Source organism: Sander vitreus, chromosome 11 (assembly GCF_031162955.1).
Source record: "Sander vitreus isolate 19-12246 chromosome 11, sanVit1, whole genome shotgun sequence".
NCBI classification, from domain to species: Eukaryota; Metazoa; Chordata; class Actinopteri; order Perciformes; family Percidae; genus Sander; species Sander vitreus.
Genome location: NC_135865.1, coordinates 2,754,763 through 2,770,801, shown reverse-complemented (window position 1 = coordinate 2,770,801; position 16,039 = coordinate 2,754,763). Strand labels below are relative to the sequence as shown.

Sequence of the window (16,039 nt, the reverse complement as noted above, 5' to 3'; positions counted from 1 at the left end):
GCTCCGATGACATGGGTCTGATGTTCTGTCCGTCAGACCAGTCTGTCAGGCTGGACGGTTGTCACACCGTGCACATCTCCCAAAGGGATCGTGGTGTGTTGTGTGTCTGTGTGAAAATGAATGTCATCTGTTTGAACAGGGTGCTGGAACAGCTGCTATGGTCCATGTGTACACTCAGCACAGTGAGCACATAGCTGCTAGCTGGCTAACATGTGGAGCATTCAGGAGCTAAAGAGCCAGGCCTGTTCCTCAATTTATTTTATTTATTCATTGTTGTCTGTTGGACACAAACATGGATTGCTGCAGCTCTGGGTTCTGCTTAGCCTAAATTACATTAAAATGAGGACATTGCGAAAATATTTAATTTACTGATTTGTGTTCATTCATTTAACCTGCAGTTGAATTCAATTTTTACAGACACACATCTGAAGAAATCCTTCAGAAATCCCTCCAAGTGTATGCCCCATGCACAGAGAAACTGCTTTCAATGATGAGTATCAATTTTGTGTGTGCTATACATAATATAAACAATACATAAACAATACATTCTGCACTTCTCTTCTGCTGTCTATATTGTTAGCTTTACTACAATATACCATGAGTAAATATTACAAGCAATGAGCAAAAACATGCATTTTTGGAATAATAAGTAAAGAAATACGATGAAAATGCTGCTGTGGAGACAGCCAATGACAGTTAGTCATCATTAAAGGTGACCCATTATATAGCATGTTCAGGTTCATATTTGTATTTTGTGATTCTACTAGAACATTATTACATGCTTTAATGTTCAAAAAATATTGTATTCTTCTCATCCTGCCCATGGCTGCTGCTCCTGTATTCACCCTCTGTATGAGATGCTCTGTAGGAGTGCCTGTCTCTTTAAGAAGCCCAGTCGGCTCTGATTGGTCAGCGCATGTCTCTGCTGATTCTCTGCTGTGTTGTTGCACTCCGGAACCTGAGACTGACTGCAACGGACTATATAGCAGGACTTTGAACCGTGAAAAATCACCAATAAAGGCTTCTAAACCAAAATACTACACAACCGGACATGTCCCAGCAGTAAAGGGACCGGAATTGGGGAGAATTTAACAACACCGGCAGCCAAGATGACATTGTTTACTGTTGTTGGCATTTAGCTACATGTGACAATTTTAACACTGCAGTAGCTTAAAAAAAACCCACTCCAGTCCGTCCGGCCTACTTGGAGCAGATGACCAATCATATAAGGCCGGCTTAGAGTTGCGTAAGACTTAGCCGAGAGTAGAAAAAACGGTTGAAACCGGAGCGTTCAGAATAGTTGGAAACCTGAACGTTTTAGCTCACAGGGATTTGTCTAAAATGCGTTTACCTCATTATTTGAATTGAAATTTGAAAGGCCACGTTTAAAGGACAATTCTGGCGCAAAATGAACCTAGGATTAATAACATATGTGTACCGAGTCGACTGTTCTCTGGGATATATTTTCATGCTAATTGAATTGAAGCTACCACAAAATAGGGTAAATCACTATTTTCTACCACTAACAAGGCTCAAAATATCACCACACTTCAACGGTAGCATAATGAGGGTCCCTACATGTAAACTGAAGCATTGAGAACTTTCTAAGTGTACAGATAGATTATAAAGACAGTAGCATTCGTGTTTACATTCGGCCGCCATCTTGGAAAACAGTCATAACCAGTCGAACCACGAACACCGTGCAACCAGTAACCAGTAACATAGCTCAAACCCAGCGTTGTGATTCGACTGCTCATGACTGTTTTCTAAGATGGCGGCCGAATGTAAACACGAACACTACTGTCTTTATAATCTATCTTTTTAATAAACTGTCTGTATACTTACAAAGTTCTCATTGCTTCGGTTTACATGTAGGGACCCTCATTATGCTACCGTGGAAGTGTGGTGATATTTTGAGCCTTGTTAGTGGTAGAAAATAGTGATTTACTCTCTGCCCCGAAAGCTAGCGTTAGCAGCTAACCACCGGTTTTGCGGTAGCTTGTTAAAAGCTAGAGACGCATTCGATTAGCATGAAAACATATCCCAGAGAACGGTCGACTCGGTACACATATGTTATTAACTCCTAGGTTCATTTTACGCCAGAATTGTCCTTTAACATGAAAATCCAACATTATGACATTGTAGATATGACAGAAAATATGAGAAAAACAGAATATGTCCACTTTAAGAAAGTAAGCAAGTCCACATTAAAGCCGATAAATAATGTGTGAATGTGGACAAACAGCATGAATAACTGTGGACTTGGGGCCTCATTCTCCACTGAAGAGGGGGTTTTCAGTAGTGGTGGTGGCTTTGGAGAACAGCGGGTTGTCGGCCTGGAAACAGAAAGCCCAGTGATTAGTTTGTCTATGATGTTTTTATCTAGTTTAGTTTCAGATTACACACCGTCTGGAACAAGCTCATTACTAAAGCACACAGAGAGTCTTCCTGATGCTGTGAGACACAGTCCCAGCTCTTTTCCACAGTGTAGAAACAGTTCCATGAAGGCCTGGCCACTATGCCAGAGTGTATGGTATGTACTTTGTGTGTGTGTGTGTGTGTGTGTGTGTGTGGTGTGTGTGTGTGTGTGTGTGTGTGTGTGTGTGTGTGTGGTGTGTGTGTGTGTGTGTGTAATATGGGGGTGGTTGAAATTAAAAACAACTTGGCCACATTAGCTGACTGGACATGAAAAGGTCTCTCTCCAGTAAAAGCAGGACATGTAGTGTTAGGGCTGGAACTCTGAGGACTCTATCTATCTATCTACCTGCCTGCCTGCCTGCCTGTCTGTCTGTCTGTCTATCTATCTATCTATCTATCTATCTATCTATCTATCTATCTATCTATCTATCACTCTGTGTCACTTTTACATATAATACATTGAAACTGTATGACAACGCCCAAGTTCCTAAAATGTTGAGTGTGATTATTTCTAGGTTTAGTTTTTTAGCAGTGATAATAAAAAGATGACATTTAAATGGCTGGTCTCACCTTTGCCCACTTGGCTTTCTTCTTTTCATTCTCGAACTTCCTGAACTCCTTCAGGTCCTTCATGTAGAGCAGCAGCTTGATGAGCATGAGCAGCAGGATGCCGATCAGAGCCACAGAGGCAATGGAGCCTCCGATGATGGCTAAGACGCTGGGGGGCTCCGGACACTCTGTAGCAACACACACAAACCACACAGAGATCACACACATACACAATCATCAGTAGAACAAGTGTCTGATCCGCCGGCTGCAGAAGCAGCGTGAACTGTGACCCTGTAGAGTGGATCAGCAGCGTACCTCTCTGTTTCAGGATCTCAGCTCTGTAGTTATCCTCTCCCACCAACTGCTCCAGGTTGAATTTGATCCAGCAGCCCTCCGTGTCCTTCTGATGACACTTCTTTTTTTCAATGGAAAACTGATCCACCATGTTATGATAAATGCTACCGCTGCACACCATACTGCAGTTTTTTTTTAATGGACCTAAGTCAAAGCCGAGGCATTCAATGCAGTTCCTGCAAATAAAAAAAATAGGAAGTATCTGGTTTTAATTTGATGAATAACTATGAAATGTTATTATCTCAGGACAAACTCCTCGTCATGTACAACACAACAATGACAAATCTATTTGTTTCAAGGTGAGAAACTAAACATTTTAAATAAGCAAAAGGATGACAAAGAATGCATGTTTGCAATCAAAAAGCCCGAGACACAAAGGGGAAAAATGAATCAGACGTTCAACAATAATTTGCAAAAGTAAAAGTAGAGTAAAGTTTGGACTGCTTACAGTTTGGTCAGGCAGGGGTTGGTGCAGCCGATGCAGTACTGGCAGCCGGGTTGCTGGTACCCCGCCTTACACTCGCAGCGGTTACACTTGCAGCTGCCTCTGCCGAAGCACACAGAGTTGTTGGCGGTGCGGCAGGCCTCCTCTGACTTCTTACACTGGCAGGCCGAGCCCTCGTAGCCTTCGAAGCACTCACATTTCCCACAGTTGCACTTCCCCTTTCCTACAGATTTGGAGCAATAGACAGGAATGGATGCTAAGTATCTGTAAGGTGCACCTCAGGGTCAGCACCAGAGTGGCACAAAGGGGAACTACGGAAAAAATTACTAATTATAAGCCTTGTGAAACGGAAGTCAGAGCGCTATTTGTTTCATATTTCGGGTAAAAAAGCTAGGGATGGAACTTGTTTCAGATATTGATTGTCGTTTCCATGATAGATAACAGTTGACAGTGACCTCCTCTCCACCACAGCTTCAAATGTCTCCTGTTTGCAGCCAATAACGGAGCCAGCCTTCCTGCTAGGGAGTGAGGAGTGGCAGCGTTCGCCTAGACCTGCAAGGGGAGGGTGTGTAGCCACAGTCACGGCACACCCCCTCCTTAACTCTGCTTCTCTTCATGATGTCAGATTCATCTACCAACCGTTTGTAGGCTGGCTCAGGTTTGCCTTGGACCATATCTTGGTTATGCCACTATAGTTTTAGACTGCCGGGATACTACCTTTGACACACTGAGCTCCTCTCTCTTTCCATCTGTGTGCATTCATGTCCCCAGTCCTTATGTTTTTTCTTGCCTCACAGTTTTCCTTGGATTGGGGGGGGCACCTAAATCATGGTTGCAGCTGCTCAGTCCCTCCAGGATTTCGCGATGTCGCGATCGCGCCAATTCACGCAAATTCAACCAATCACCGCAAATTTGATGCGACTCGCAATTTTGACCAATCACCCCAACTTTTCCACACATTTGACCAATAACCTGAAGTTTCCCGCGACTTCAACCAATCACAGCAGTGAGAAAAAGGAGATGAGATGACACAATGACCTAAATTGAGGACAGCTGCGCTCATTATTGTAAGTGCAATGATAAGTTAAAGTCCAATTAGTACTTTATCAAACCGTATGAATGTGTGTCCCAGGCTCGGATAGGAAATTAACTAACAATGTAAAGATCAACAAGCCACTGACAGATATGTTCAAATTTGATTCATTCAATAAATTATTATTTTCTTGTCTTAAATCCACCAGCCATTTTCATATTATACCAACATTTACAGTATCCTGAGCCTTTTTGGTAAGGTTACTAGGAAAACTCAGCCCAGGATAGTTTTATTCTCCCCAAAACATGTTGCCTTTTTATTTTTCACTTTTTCACTTTCACTGTCTTTATGCATTAGGACTCAGTGTGCTGCATTATGACTCAGTGTGCTGCATTAGGACTCAGTGTGCTGCATTAGGACTCAGTGTGCTGCATTAGGACTCACAGTGTGCTGCATTAGGACTCAGTGTGCTGCATTAGGACTCACAATGTGCTGCATTAGGACTCACAGTGTGCTGCATTAGGACTCACAGTGTGCTGCATTAGGACTCACAGTGTGCTGCATTAGGACTCAGTGTGCTGCATTAGGACTCAGTGTGCTGCATTATGACTCAGTGTGCTGCATTAGGACTCAGTGTGCTGCATTAGGACTCACAGTGTGCTGCATTGGGGCTCACAGTGCGCTGTATTAGAGCTTACAGTCAGTACGTTTACATGCAGTTTAAAAAAATTATTATATTCGGGTTAAGGCAATGCCCGTTTTTCAAACGCCGTGTAAACACCTAACCTCGGTTAAAACTGAAGTTCTAATAACCCGTTTAACGGAGGTAGAAAACTCCATCAGTAACTGGGGTATCCCTCGATGTGTACACCTTAACCGAGCTAAGATCGGTTTAAGCGTCTGCGCAAGCGTCAACTGCCGCTGTTTAACCTTAATGGAAAAAGTGAGTTTTTAAAATACAGATAATGTAAAAATGAGTCAAACTCTACCTCCACACAATTGATTGTTGAACTTATCACAGTGTTCATCATCACACTGGCAGAACTCTCCATGGTAACTGGTTCCAGTCTCAGTGGTGTGGCACTCGCACCTGCCACACACACACTCGCCCTGACCCTCACACTCGGTGCCATTCTGCCTCTGGCAGGACGCTCGCAGGCTGCTCACGTCCTTATCGCCAATGGAGCACTCGCAGAACTGACCAATGAAGCCTTCACTGCAGCTGCATAAGACATGTTACAGAGAGCAAGAAACAACTTGAACAAAAACACATATTTTCCACCAGCATTTCAACTTCTATGATGCATTTTATTACAAAAAGTTTATTTGATCAGTTTTGTGAGCGGAATCCCATTTTCTTATCCATAACATGAATATATTTTTACATTTTCCATTCTTCTAGTAATCCACACAGCATCCCAAGTCAACACCTAAATGTCACACTGCAGAAGCATGAAACTTTGTAATACTGTTTACATACTACTTATTTTTTGTTTGTATATTGTTACCTTGCGAAGCAGCTATCCATTGCTAACGCTAAAGTTAAATACAGTCATCGTGTAGGAGGTGTGAAGCTTACCTGCAAATACCACAGCTGACTTTTCCCTTGTTATTGCAGTGTGGGTGATTGGTGAAGTCTGGGTCTTTACATCTACACTCACAATTTGTAGACAAGGTCACTGTCAATGTGTCTTTGATGCCCAGTGGTCTAATAGTGAAAGACTGGTCCGTTATACATGAGTCAACTGTCACTGTGACGTCAAATGAAATCTGAAAAAAGGTATGACGAGTCCGAGGTTTATACATTTATTACAACATTTAAAACAGATTCTAAAAACACTGGTTCAGGGTGTACATTCTTGATCCTCTCTCATATTAATATTCAGTGCATTGGTCCCCTTCTTCCTAAATCTGAGCTTCTACAATCAGCTGGATCCTCATATCCAGCCTTGTGGCATTATCTTTTCCCCGGAGCCTGAACAATGAATGTTATACCCCAATAGTTTCAGCCACAATCTGGTCCCCCCAACACCATGCTGGCCTGCACAGGCATTGCCCTTGACTATCATGCAACATCCAAGAGGCGAGCCTTTACTGCCCAACAAAGTCCAGAGACCTCAGCATCTCATCCCCTGATGCCTTGCCTCTGAGGTTTTTGACTTCCTCAGACCTCTACCCATTGTTGAACCTCAGATTCGATAGAACCAATGAAGATTCCTTTCTGGTTGTGGAGCAGTGGATCAGCTCTTTGTATTTGCCAAGATACTGGGGAGGGGAGTGCAGGAGTGTAGGTGTCATTACTACAGCCAATTTGGTTCTTGCATAGCTGGAATAAGAGCTGTGCCGGCTTTCTTGGCAGGAAGTCAAGCTTATTCTCAGTTTGTGTTGGGCTCTGCCACCTTCGGAATGAGTAACTACCACTCAAGGGAAAGAGTTCAGGTATCTTAGGGTCTTGTTTACGTGTCATTACAAGTCATTTTCTCTGAGGTGTATATAATAAAAGTCGTAAAAAAATTGCCTAAAAATAACCTGATTTAAGAACTCAGACATTTGAAGAGAGCTTGGTGGAGCTAATGTGAGCGTGTCACACGGGGAGGAGAACATGGTGAAGGGATTGACCTGGGGATGGCTTGGGCTCTCGGCAGAAGAACTGGAGGAGGTAGCCTAGAAATCTAGACGCACCCTAGCGGCAGCAAATGTAATTTGCAGCCAGGGGGGTCTAGGCACTCTCCGTTGGCTTGTGAGTTGGAAAAACCAAACTCTGGTCAGGCCAATCACATCGTGTATAGAGTCGGTAGGCGGGCTTATGGCTGCTGCTGCTGGGAACAGCGGTCTTCTGGAAGACTTGGAGTTAAGCTTTTCTTTGAGAAAAGAACAAAGAACGGCACTGAAGTCATTCTTAAAAAAGGAAGATGTGTTCGGATACCGCAAAGTTGAATCTATCCACTAGCGTTGCTCTGGTTGGTTGTAGCGCTATCCTATTGCGTGCAGAGGGAATTTGAAAGACAACCGTTTATCCCGCCCCTCGGGTGAGCTCCGTCAATGGTGAGTTCCCAGACCCAACATCTTGATGTGGGTCTGGCTTGTCAGGCTAGGAGGAGGGGGCTAGTGAGAAGAATGTTGGGGCTACCTTGCTTAGCCTGGTGCTACAAGGGTCTGGGTGGATAGATGACTTGTTAATGGGACATGAGACGCATTATACAATTATAGCAGTATACAATACTAAAACCGGAAACTGATGTAACAAGAACTACATGCATTAGTTAAATGAACATCACCATGAAAATTAAAATAAATTCCAGAAAGAACTGACCTCCTTTCCCACTTGTACATCGTCACAAACCCCTTTGCTGTCCCCTTCTTGTATTGGATGGTCACATTTAGGGGTGTAGACCACTCTCACGTTGTCAGGCAGGTTGTCATGGGTTATAGTTACTTTGGAGGACAATCTCTGTCATGGATCACACGTTTGAGATGGTTGTGAGATATAGACAAAAACTGCAAGGGAGAAAGTAGCTCAATTTGATGAATTGACAACTTACATTGTAGGCGCTCCTAATCAATTCAACCACATTTTTAGAGTCTGATGACAGAACTCCCACCTCGGATTTAGGAATCATTTGCGAGAGTTGCTGGGACAAAACACAAGGACAAAGAAAAAAATCGTAAAAAAATAGTAAACAGAGCCTATAACGTGTGCTTTATAAATAAATAAAATTAGGTATAGAAAAGAAAGGTAAATTATATTTACCTTGAACACCATCTCCACATTTTTTGTCACTGCAAATATCGGTTGAATATGGTTTTTTTCCAACTGCACAGCTAGTTGTCCGACAGAAGGGTAGTCCTGCACACAACACTCAGAGGAATCAGTGAAGTTCTGTGAGTCTGATGTCCATGTTACACCTCTTAAACAACATGTATATAAACTCACTATCAGTGGGGCTTTTAAAGGTGCTCTAAGCGATGTGGGTTGACAGCACATTTTGTTGACGTTCAAAGTATTTTCAAACAAAACGAGGCTAGCTCGCACCTCCCTCCTCCTCATCCCGTCCCCTTCCCCTCCCTTCCGTGCTTCCGCGCACTAACCCCCCCCCCACCCCTACCCCCAAATCCTTATTGTTGGTTATTTGATGGAACTCTGTTTGTTATGTTTGGTGGTGCAGGTTGGCACCGTTTGTTTTTTTGAAGCGTTTGTGGAGCCTGGGCTGTCTACAGACTACTACCGTGTTTTTTTTACAGTGTATTCAGGGGACAGGCAGCTAGCAGATAGTGAGGAGATGTTTTTTTACAGTGTGTTCAGGGGACAGGCAGCTAGCAGATAGTGAGGAGATGTTTTTTTACAGTGTGTTCAGGGGACAGGCAGCTAGCAGATAGTGAGGAGATGTTTTTTTTACAGTGTGTTCAGGGGACAGGCAGCTAGCAGATAGTGAGGAGATGTTTTTTTTTTTTACAGTGTGTTCAGGGGACAGGCAGCTAGCAGATAGTGAGGAGATGTTTTTTACAGTGTGTTCAGGGGACAGGCAGCTAGCAGATAGTGAGGAGATGTTTTTTACAGTGTGTTCAGGGGACAGGCAGCTAGCAGATAGTGAGGAGATGTTTTTTTACAGTGTGTTCAGGGGACAGGCAGCTAGCAGATAGTGAGGAGATGTTTTTTTACAGTGTGTTCAGGGGACAGGCAGCTAGCAGATAGTGAGGAGATGTTTTTTACAGTGTGTTCAGGGGACAGGCAGCTAGCAGATAGTGAGGAGATGTTTTTTTACAGTGTGTTCAGGGTGACAGGCAGCTAGCAGATAGTGAGGAGATGTTTTTTTTACAGTGTGTTCAGGGGACAGGCAGCTAGCAGATAGTGAGGAGATGTTTTTTTACAGTGTGTTCAGGGGACAGGCAGCTAGCAGATAGTGAGGAGATGTTTTTTTACAGTGTGTTCAGGGGACAGGCAGCTAGCAGATAGTGAGGAGATGTTTTTTTACAGTGTGTTCAGGGGACAGGCAGCTAGCAGATAGTGAGGAGATGTTTTTTACAGTGTGTTCAGGGGACAGGCAGCTAGCAGATAGTGAGGAGATGTTTTTTTACAGTGTGTTCAGGGGACAGGCAGCTAGCAGATAGTGAGGAGATGTTTTTTTTTACAGTGTGTTCAGGGGACAGGCAGCTAGCAGATAGTGAGGAGATGTTTTTTTTACAGTGTGTTCAGGGGACAGGCAGCTAGCAGATAGTGAGGAGATGTTTTTTTTACAGTGTGTTCAGGGGACAGGCAGCTAGCAGATAGTGAGGAGATGTTTTTTTTTACAGTGTGTTCAGGGGACAGGCAGCTAGCAGATAGTGAGGAGATGTTTTTTTACAGTGTGTTCAGGGGACAGGCAGCTAGCAGATAGTGAGGAGATGTTTTTTACAGTGTGTTCAGGGGACAGGCAGCTAGCAGATAGTGAGGAGATGTTTGTTACAGTGTGTTCAGGGGACAGGCAGCTAGCAGATAGTGAGGAGATGTTTGTTACAGTGTGTTCAGGGGACAGGCAGCTAGCAGATAGTGAGGAGATGTTTTTTACAGTGTGTTCAGGGGACAGGCAGCTAGCAGATAGTGAGGAGATGTTTTTTAGTGTGTTCAGGGGACAGGCATTTCACGGATAATGAGGAGATGTTTGCTGTATGTGACAAAAAATGTTGTAGCGTGACATCGCTTAGAGCACCTTTAAAGAACGATTCAGTTCAGTGTGGCAATAATAAATGATAATGGATAGTTGCAATTTATTCCAACGTAGGTCTTATTTTCCTAGTTTAGCCCATCAGTTATGATGACATGGCACTGCAACCTTTATGTGCTCCTATACATACCATGTCACTGCTCTTGGTGTAAATGTTGTTCTCCATATGGCACTGTTCATCATTGGGTTCCAGTATGCCAGCTAACTTTCCATCCCCAGCCATGTGGAATCCAGCGTCAGTGGTGAGCACAATCAGCCGGGTGCTGCTGTTCCTCCAACCTATTTTGTCCTAAACAACAATATGTGTTAGGGACCACTTAAGCAAGGGAACCGTAAAGGCAATGGCCCTCACTTATGAAACGTGCGTACGACCTAAAACAGGCATAGGATGGGCGTACGCCGATTCCTACGCAAAGCAAGGCATTTATCAATTTGAACGTGAGCGTAGGCTGCGATAAAATCTCACGTCTGGTCTGAACTCGTTTACGCAAGTTTTCGAGTCAGTGTGGACTTCCGGTGCAGCATATAGTTTAACATATAGTTTAACAGGAGAAGAAGAAGAAGAAGTCATCAGTTTATCACTTATCAGCAATGGCAGATCTGGCTCTTATAGTGGACCTCTATGTGCCATAACAGTGCACACGGTGCACGTTGGAGCACTCCATCGGATTGATTAAGGGCAGACGGCTCTGTCTTGCATTAGCGATATCACCCATACACGCCAGAACAAGTCTGCAACATGGTTTTAGCCTGTGGGGTTCTGCACAACATCGCACAGGAAAACAGGGTGCCATAAATGTAGAGATGGAGCCAGATGAGCCGATGCCCAGAGACCAGAGTCCAGCACAGCCCCAACTGGGGCTATACTGAAGGACACAGGATATTATTCCTCACTTTTAAAAAGGTATAGTATTATGTTTGGCAATGATATTCAATACAGGAAACATGACGATGCACAACATTTTTATTTATTCTTCAAGTTTTCGTTTCTCTTTTAAAGTTTTAATGGTGAAGTGAACGATTTATTTCTGCCATTGACTGACATATTTCGGCTTGTTTTTCCAGCCCCTCTGCTGTCAGGAGACAGGGTCGGGGTGGTGGTCCAGCACGGGGGGAGGACACGTGCTCTCCCTCACAGCTGTTGCCTGGTTCTGACTCATGAAAAAAAACAAAAGAGTGAAATAAAAGACATTTATTTAAATATAGGTACACCATGTAGGCCTAAGAGATTGCAATATAAGCCTGTATATTACTATTAGGACTATAGCATACATATGTCAAGTATGTATACATTAAATAAACTTAAGCTGGAGTCCGATTTACCACGGCAACACTGTTGACTGCATCAGTGATCTCTTTCCATTCCTCATTCTTTCTACAGCCTTTAATACCAGTTTTCAGGCTGCCAAATAGTACACACGTTAGTGCAAGTGAACCTGAGATATCAGGGTTTCAATCTCAACCTCTGAAAAGTGCCGCTTCTCAGCCGGATTACGTCTCGCCATGTCGTAAATTGTAGGGGCGAGGCCTCAAAACCCAGAATATATTGGGGCGTGATAGTTATATTACGATCGTTTCCAGCCGCTGCATTTATCAATGTACGACCATCCTTACGCTCTGATTGGTGTGATACGAACGTTTCATGAATCACACGTGAAGCCTATCATAAGATGATTTCTGCTCATATCTGCGCTGGTTTCTACGTTAGGTTGATAAATGAGGGCCACTGAGTTTTCAATCATCCTACCATCTAACCTTAACCAAGCTTTGAGTTGTGCAAACATACCTATTCACATGCTTTAGCTGCTCAGAACAGATATTGTGCGAAGTTTCTTTTTTTAGATTTTTTTTTGGGCTTTTCCGCCTTTATTTGACAGGACAGCTAGGTGAGAAAGGGGAGAGAGGGAGAGGGGGAAGACATTCAGGAAATCCTCACAGGTCGGATTCGAACCCTGGACCTCTGCTTCGAGGCATACACCTCTCAGTATATGTGCACCTGCTCTACCCACTGAGCCAACCCGGCCACGAGTATGATTTATTTTTTATAAAAAAACCCATGCTTGCTTTGCTTGTGTTTCTCCCAGTACAGTTTGGATGTCTTCGCTTGAGTCCTTACCCCGCACACGGCCGCCTGCATCATGGCGTCCAGACTCCCTTCTGGAGAGTCCAAGTTCCCAGAAATGAACTGCTCTCTCACTTTGTTTTTGAACTCCTCTTTCCTTGACGTCAAACTAAGCACATGTCTGTAGCCGAAGGCCGCCTGGCACTGCTGGTCATCCTCATCACACGGCTTCAGCAGTTTCTCCTTGTTGGTGTTGGTGTAAGGAAGTACTGTCTTGTCAACAAAGGCACCAAACCCTGCAGGTCGACAAACAACATTCATTCCTTACTCTTCTCTCCTCATTGTTAGGTATCAATTCTTTAAAGGTTCATAACATTTCAGATATATGACGGCTATGAACCAATCAGATTTCTTGATTTGACCTACCCGTTTTATTATTTATCGTTTACAATATTTTCAAGGGAATAATGCCTCCGTCAGCATTTTGTTTTGTGCTAAACTGTTTGTAAAATGAGCGGTGATGTTAAATCACCTGTTTTTACGCAATGTTATTCTAAGGTACTGTCTATTTGCCGGATTTTCCCATAGCTAGCAAATAAGCCCACCGACGTCAACGTTATTGTTCATATTTTGGCACAATGTTTACTAATGACAGTAGTAGTGGTCAGAGTCAGAGAAAATGTGATCTGTAAAACACATTGAAAAATGTGTTATGTATCTGGAATTGTTCATTAGCTATGTGTGATATGTGTGTGAGGCTGAACGGACTCAACAGTAGTACAAATATTTGTTTCTGATCCAAAGATTCTTTCTGTGAGAGAAAGGACACTGGCTATATCCTGGAATGTAATTGTAAGACATATGAGTAACCATTGCACATAAAGCTAACTGTTGCTAAAAAAGGAACTACACGCTGTATTCACTTAGGTAACGGTACTGTTGACAACGTTTTCCATCTGTTTTAGGATAATTTGTTTCTATGGGACCCATAACAGCTCATATCTGCACACCCACTCATATCTAACCCTGGGATCTCTTTCTAACATCAGTTTGGATCGTCAGTGGGATCCCATCACTCAATTACTCTTCCCCATTTCGCAAACACACTGTGCATTTGAACAGATAGCCGGATAAGGCGGGTACAAGAGGACCCGCCTTATTCTGGGGCCGAGCCAAATGTTTTGTTTGCCAGTCACAATAACACTCCATATTTAATAATGTATTACAATGTAAATAACATAACTAATATCTCTTGTTACCGAGTAAAACTACTACAATACCCCCCCACAATTACTAAATCCATCCTATAGTTTAAAATACTTGCAGTGTCAAGTCCCGCTTGTCTTCTTTCCTTGTACCTATTAACAGCGTGTGTCCCAATAGGTATTCATTGATATGTGATACACAGTGATGGCCAAATGAATTTTCTTTATTTTCTGAGCCCACTAGATGGCACTCTCTATTCCACAAAGGGTTGAAACCACACTGAGTTACCGTTCATTGAGCCTTTTTCTTTAAACCAAGAGCGCCATCTAGTGGGCTCAGAAAATAAAGAAAATGGTTCACAAAGCTTCATGAAGTTTCATTTGGCCATCACTAATGATACACAAGATAAATACTCTGTAAATTGTGGCTATATTCAAAAGAGTAACCAAATACTAAATATCAGTATTTCAGATGATTCAGGTTATATTCTTACCTATTTGAGCATATTTAGTGATTTCATTTAGAGCTGCAAAAAGATCTTGTCCAAGGTTTTTGACAAATTCCAAGTCATCTTTCATGGAGTAAGACAGGTCCATCAGGTAGTAGAGATCAACTGGATAACCCTCAACTCTTTTAAAAGAAAGCGTGAATGTGGTGGGAAGCCCTGGGAACACAGAAGAGAAACAAACTAATGAAAAAGAAAGAAAACAAGGAATACTGTCATGCTAATGTATGCATAATTGAAGTTCAATGACAGTAAGTGTATACAGTTCTCAAATTAAATTTGATGATAGATTGAAAAATGGGAAAACATTTAGAAGAAAAAGAAGAAAAGAAAAACTTTTTTTTTAGTGTTCTTAAAGGTCCTATGGCATGAAAATTTCACTTTATGAGGTTTTTTAACATTAATATGAGTTCCCCCAGCCTGCCTATGGTCCCCCAGTGGCTAGAAATGGCGATAGGTGTAAACCGAGCCCTGGGTATCCTGCTCTGTCTTTGAGAAAATGAAAGCTCAGATGGGCCGATCTGGAATCTTCCCTTTATGATGTCATAAGGGGAAAGGTTACCTCCACTTTCTCTGCTTTGCAAGCAAGGCGAGCGTGAAGGGATTGCACTCACCAGGTCGCAGTTTCAGACTGATGTGCTGTGGACTCAGCTGGACAGGCTCCTGTTGGTTAAAGGACGACGACAGAGGATCGTTCCTGACAACTCTTTGATTGTTCACTGGGGAGATGATTTCCTCAATCTTGCAGCCTCTCTTTGTCAACTTTGCTTTGGTGTCACAGCGTACTGCTTCCTGCTCACCCGGTTTGGTGAAATTCTGGACAAAGGGAATGCAGAAACACATATAGACACACTGTTTGATGTCCATATCATGTTCAGTCTGTGCTGCTTCACTTGACTTTTCTTCAATTCAGTTGAAGATTGCCAAGCTTCAAGAGGATGGCTCTTACAAAATATATTGGCGTGCTACATTGGGATGCAAAGAGCAACTTTTGGTTGAGACTGTGATGGACAATGAATGATAACCCTTGTCCCTGAAATATTGAGATTTAGTTTTTGTCTGCATCTACTTGCAAATCTAAATGAACTGAAAGCAACACTGAGCTGCACAGTTGGATATCAGACATGACAGAATGTAGGGGTTGGCACAGTGATGGACTGGGATCAAAAAATGGGCCTGGTATTTGCAACACACCAGCCCTATTTTTGTCAATAACCCAGCTTGGAAATTAGTAACTCTGCCTATCTAGAGTGTATCTTTCCACGCACTTTGCCACAATACAATCTTGAATATCTGTGGCTGCATGCATAAAATAACATCAAAATTAACCAAAGACAAATTATCAGTAGTGGCCCATAGGGGGGCGGCCCTTCTGGCATTTGCCCAAATTCCAGATGGCCAGTTCATCACTGGGTTGGCATGATAATCATGCTTTGTTATCCTGAGAAGCCTCAGAGTTCTTTACACCTGGCATACTTTAGGGATGTCACAAGAACCGATCCTTGGGACCACATTGATACCAAAATTCAGAAAACATGACGGTATTCACTTTTCCACAGTACCATAGGTACCGGGGGATGCATTCCTTCTGGACTTGACGGCGGCAGTATGTACCCTTAACGTTGCTGCTAAATGCTGAAGAAGAACGGCGACCAGAACAGAAAAACAGAGAATATCCTCTGATCTCCGTGCACGGTGCACACTGATGGCCCCAGCCAGCCTCTGGCTTTACTGTGACGTTGCATCTACAGCAGCAGGCTGACGT

At 43.1% G+C, this 16,039-nt stretch overlaps 1 protein-coding gene across 1 annotated transcript in view; it reads right to left on the bottom strand.

Moving 5' to 3' along the window:
• Positions 1 to 243: 243 nt before the first annotated feature.
• itgb2 (integrin, beta 2) overlaps positions 244 to 16,039 on the bottom strand; it is a 34,741-nt gene continuing 18,945 nt past the window's right edge. Inside the window, exons 4-16 of the mRNA XM_078263058.1 lie at positions 14,889 to 15,090; positions 14,263 to 14,433; positions 12,618 to 12,859; positions 10,632 to 10,790; positions 8,551 to 8,646; positions 8,342 to 8,431; positions 8,113 to 8,250; positions 6,379 to 6,569; positions 5,789 to 6,021; positions 3,770 to 3,989; positions 3,283 to 3,497; positions 2,989 to 3,155; positions 244 to 2,336 (exon numbers count right to left, since the gene is read on the bottom strand). Coding sequence (XP_078119184.1) covers positions 2,271 to 2,336; positions 2,989 to 3,155; positions 3,283 to 3,497; positions 3,770 to 3,989; positions 5,789 to 6,021; positions 6,379 to 6,569; positions 8,113 to 8,250; positions 8,342 to 8,431; positions 8,551 to 8,646; positions 10,632 to 10,790; positions 12,618 to 12,859; positions 14,263 to 14,433; positions 14,889 to 15,090 — 2,190 coding nt within the window. The 3' untranslated portion in view covers positions 244 to 2,270. The remainder of the gene's footprint in view (positions 2,337 to 2,988; positions 3,156 to 3,282; positions 3,498 to 3,769; positions 3,990 to 5,788; positions 6,022 to 6,378; positions 6,570 to 8,112; positions 8,251 to 8,341; positions 8,432 to 8,550; positions 8,647 to 10,631; positions 10,791 to 12,617; positions 12,860 to 14,262; positions 14,434 to 14,888; positions 15,091 to 16,039) is intronic.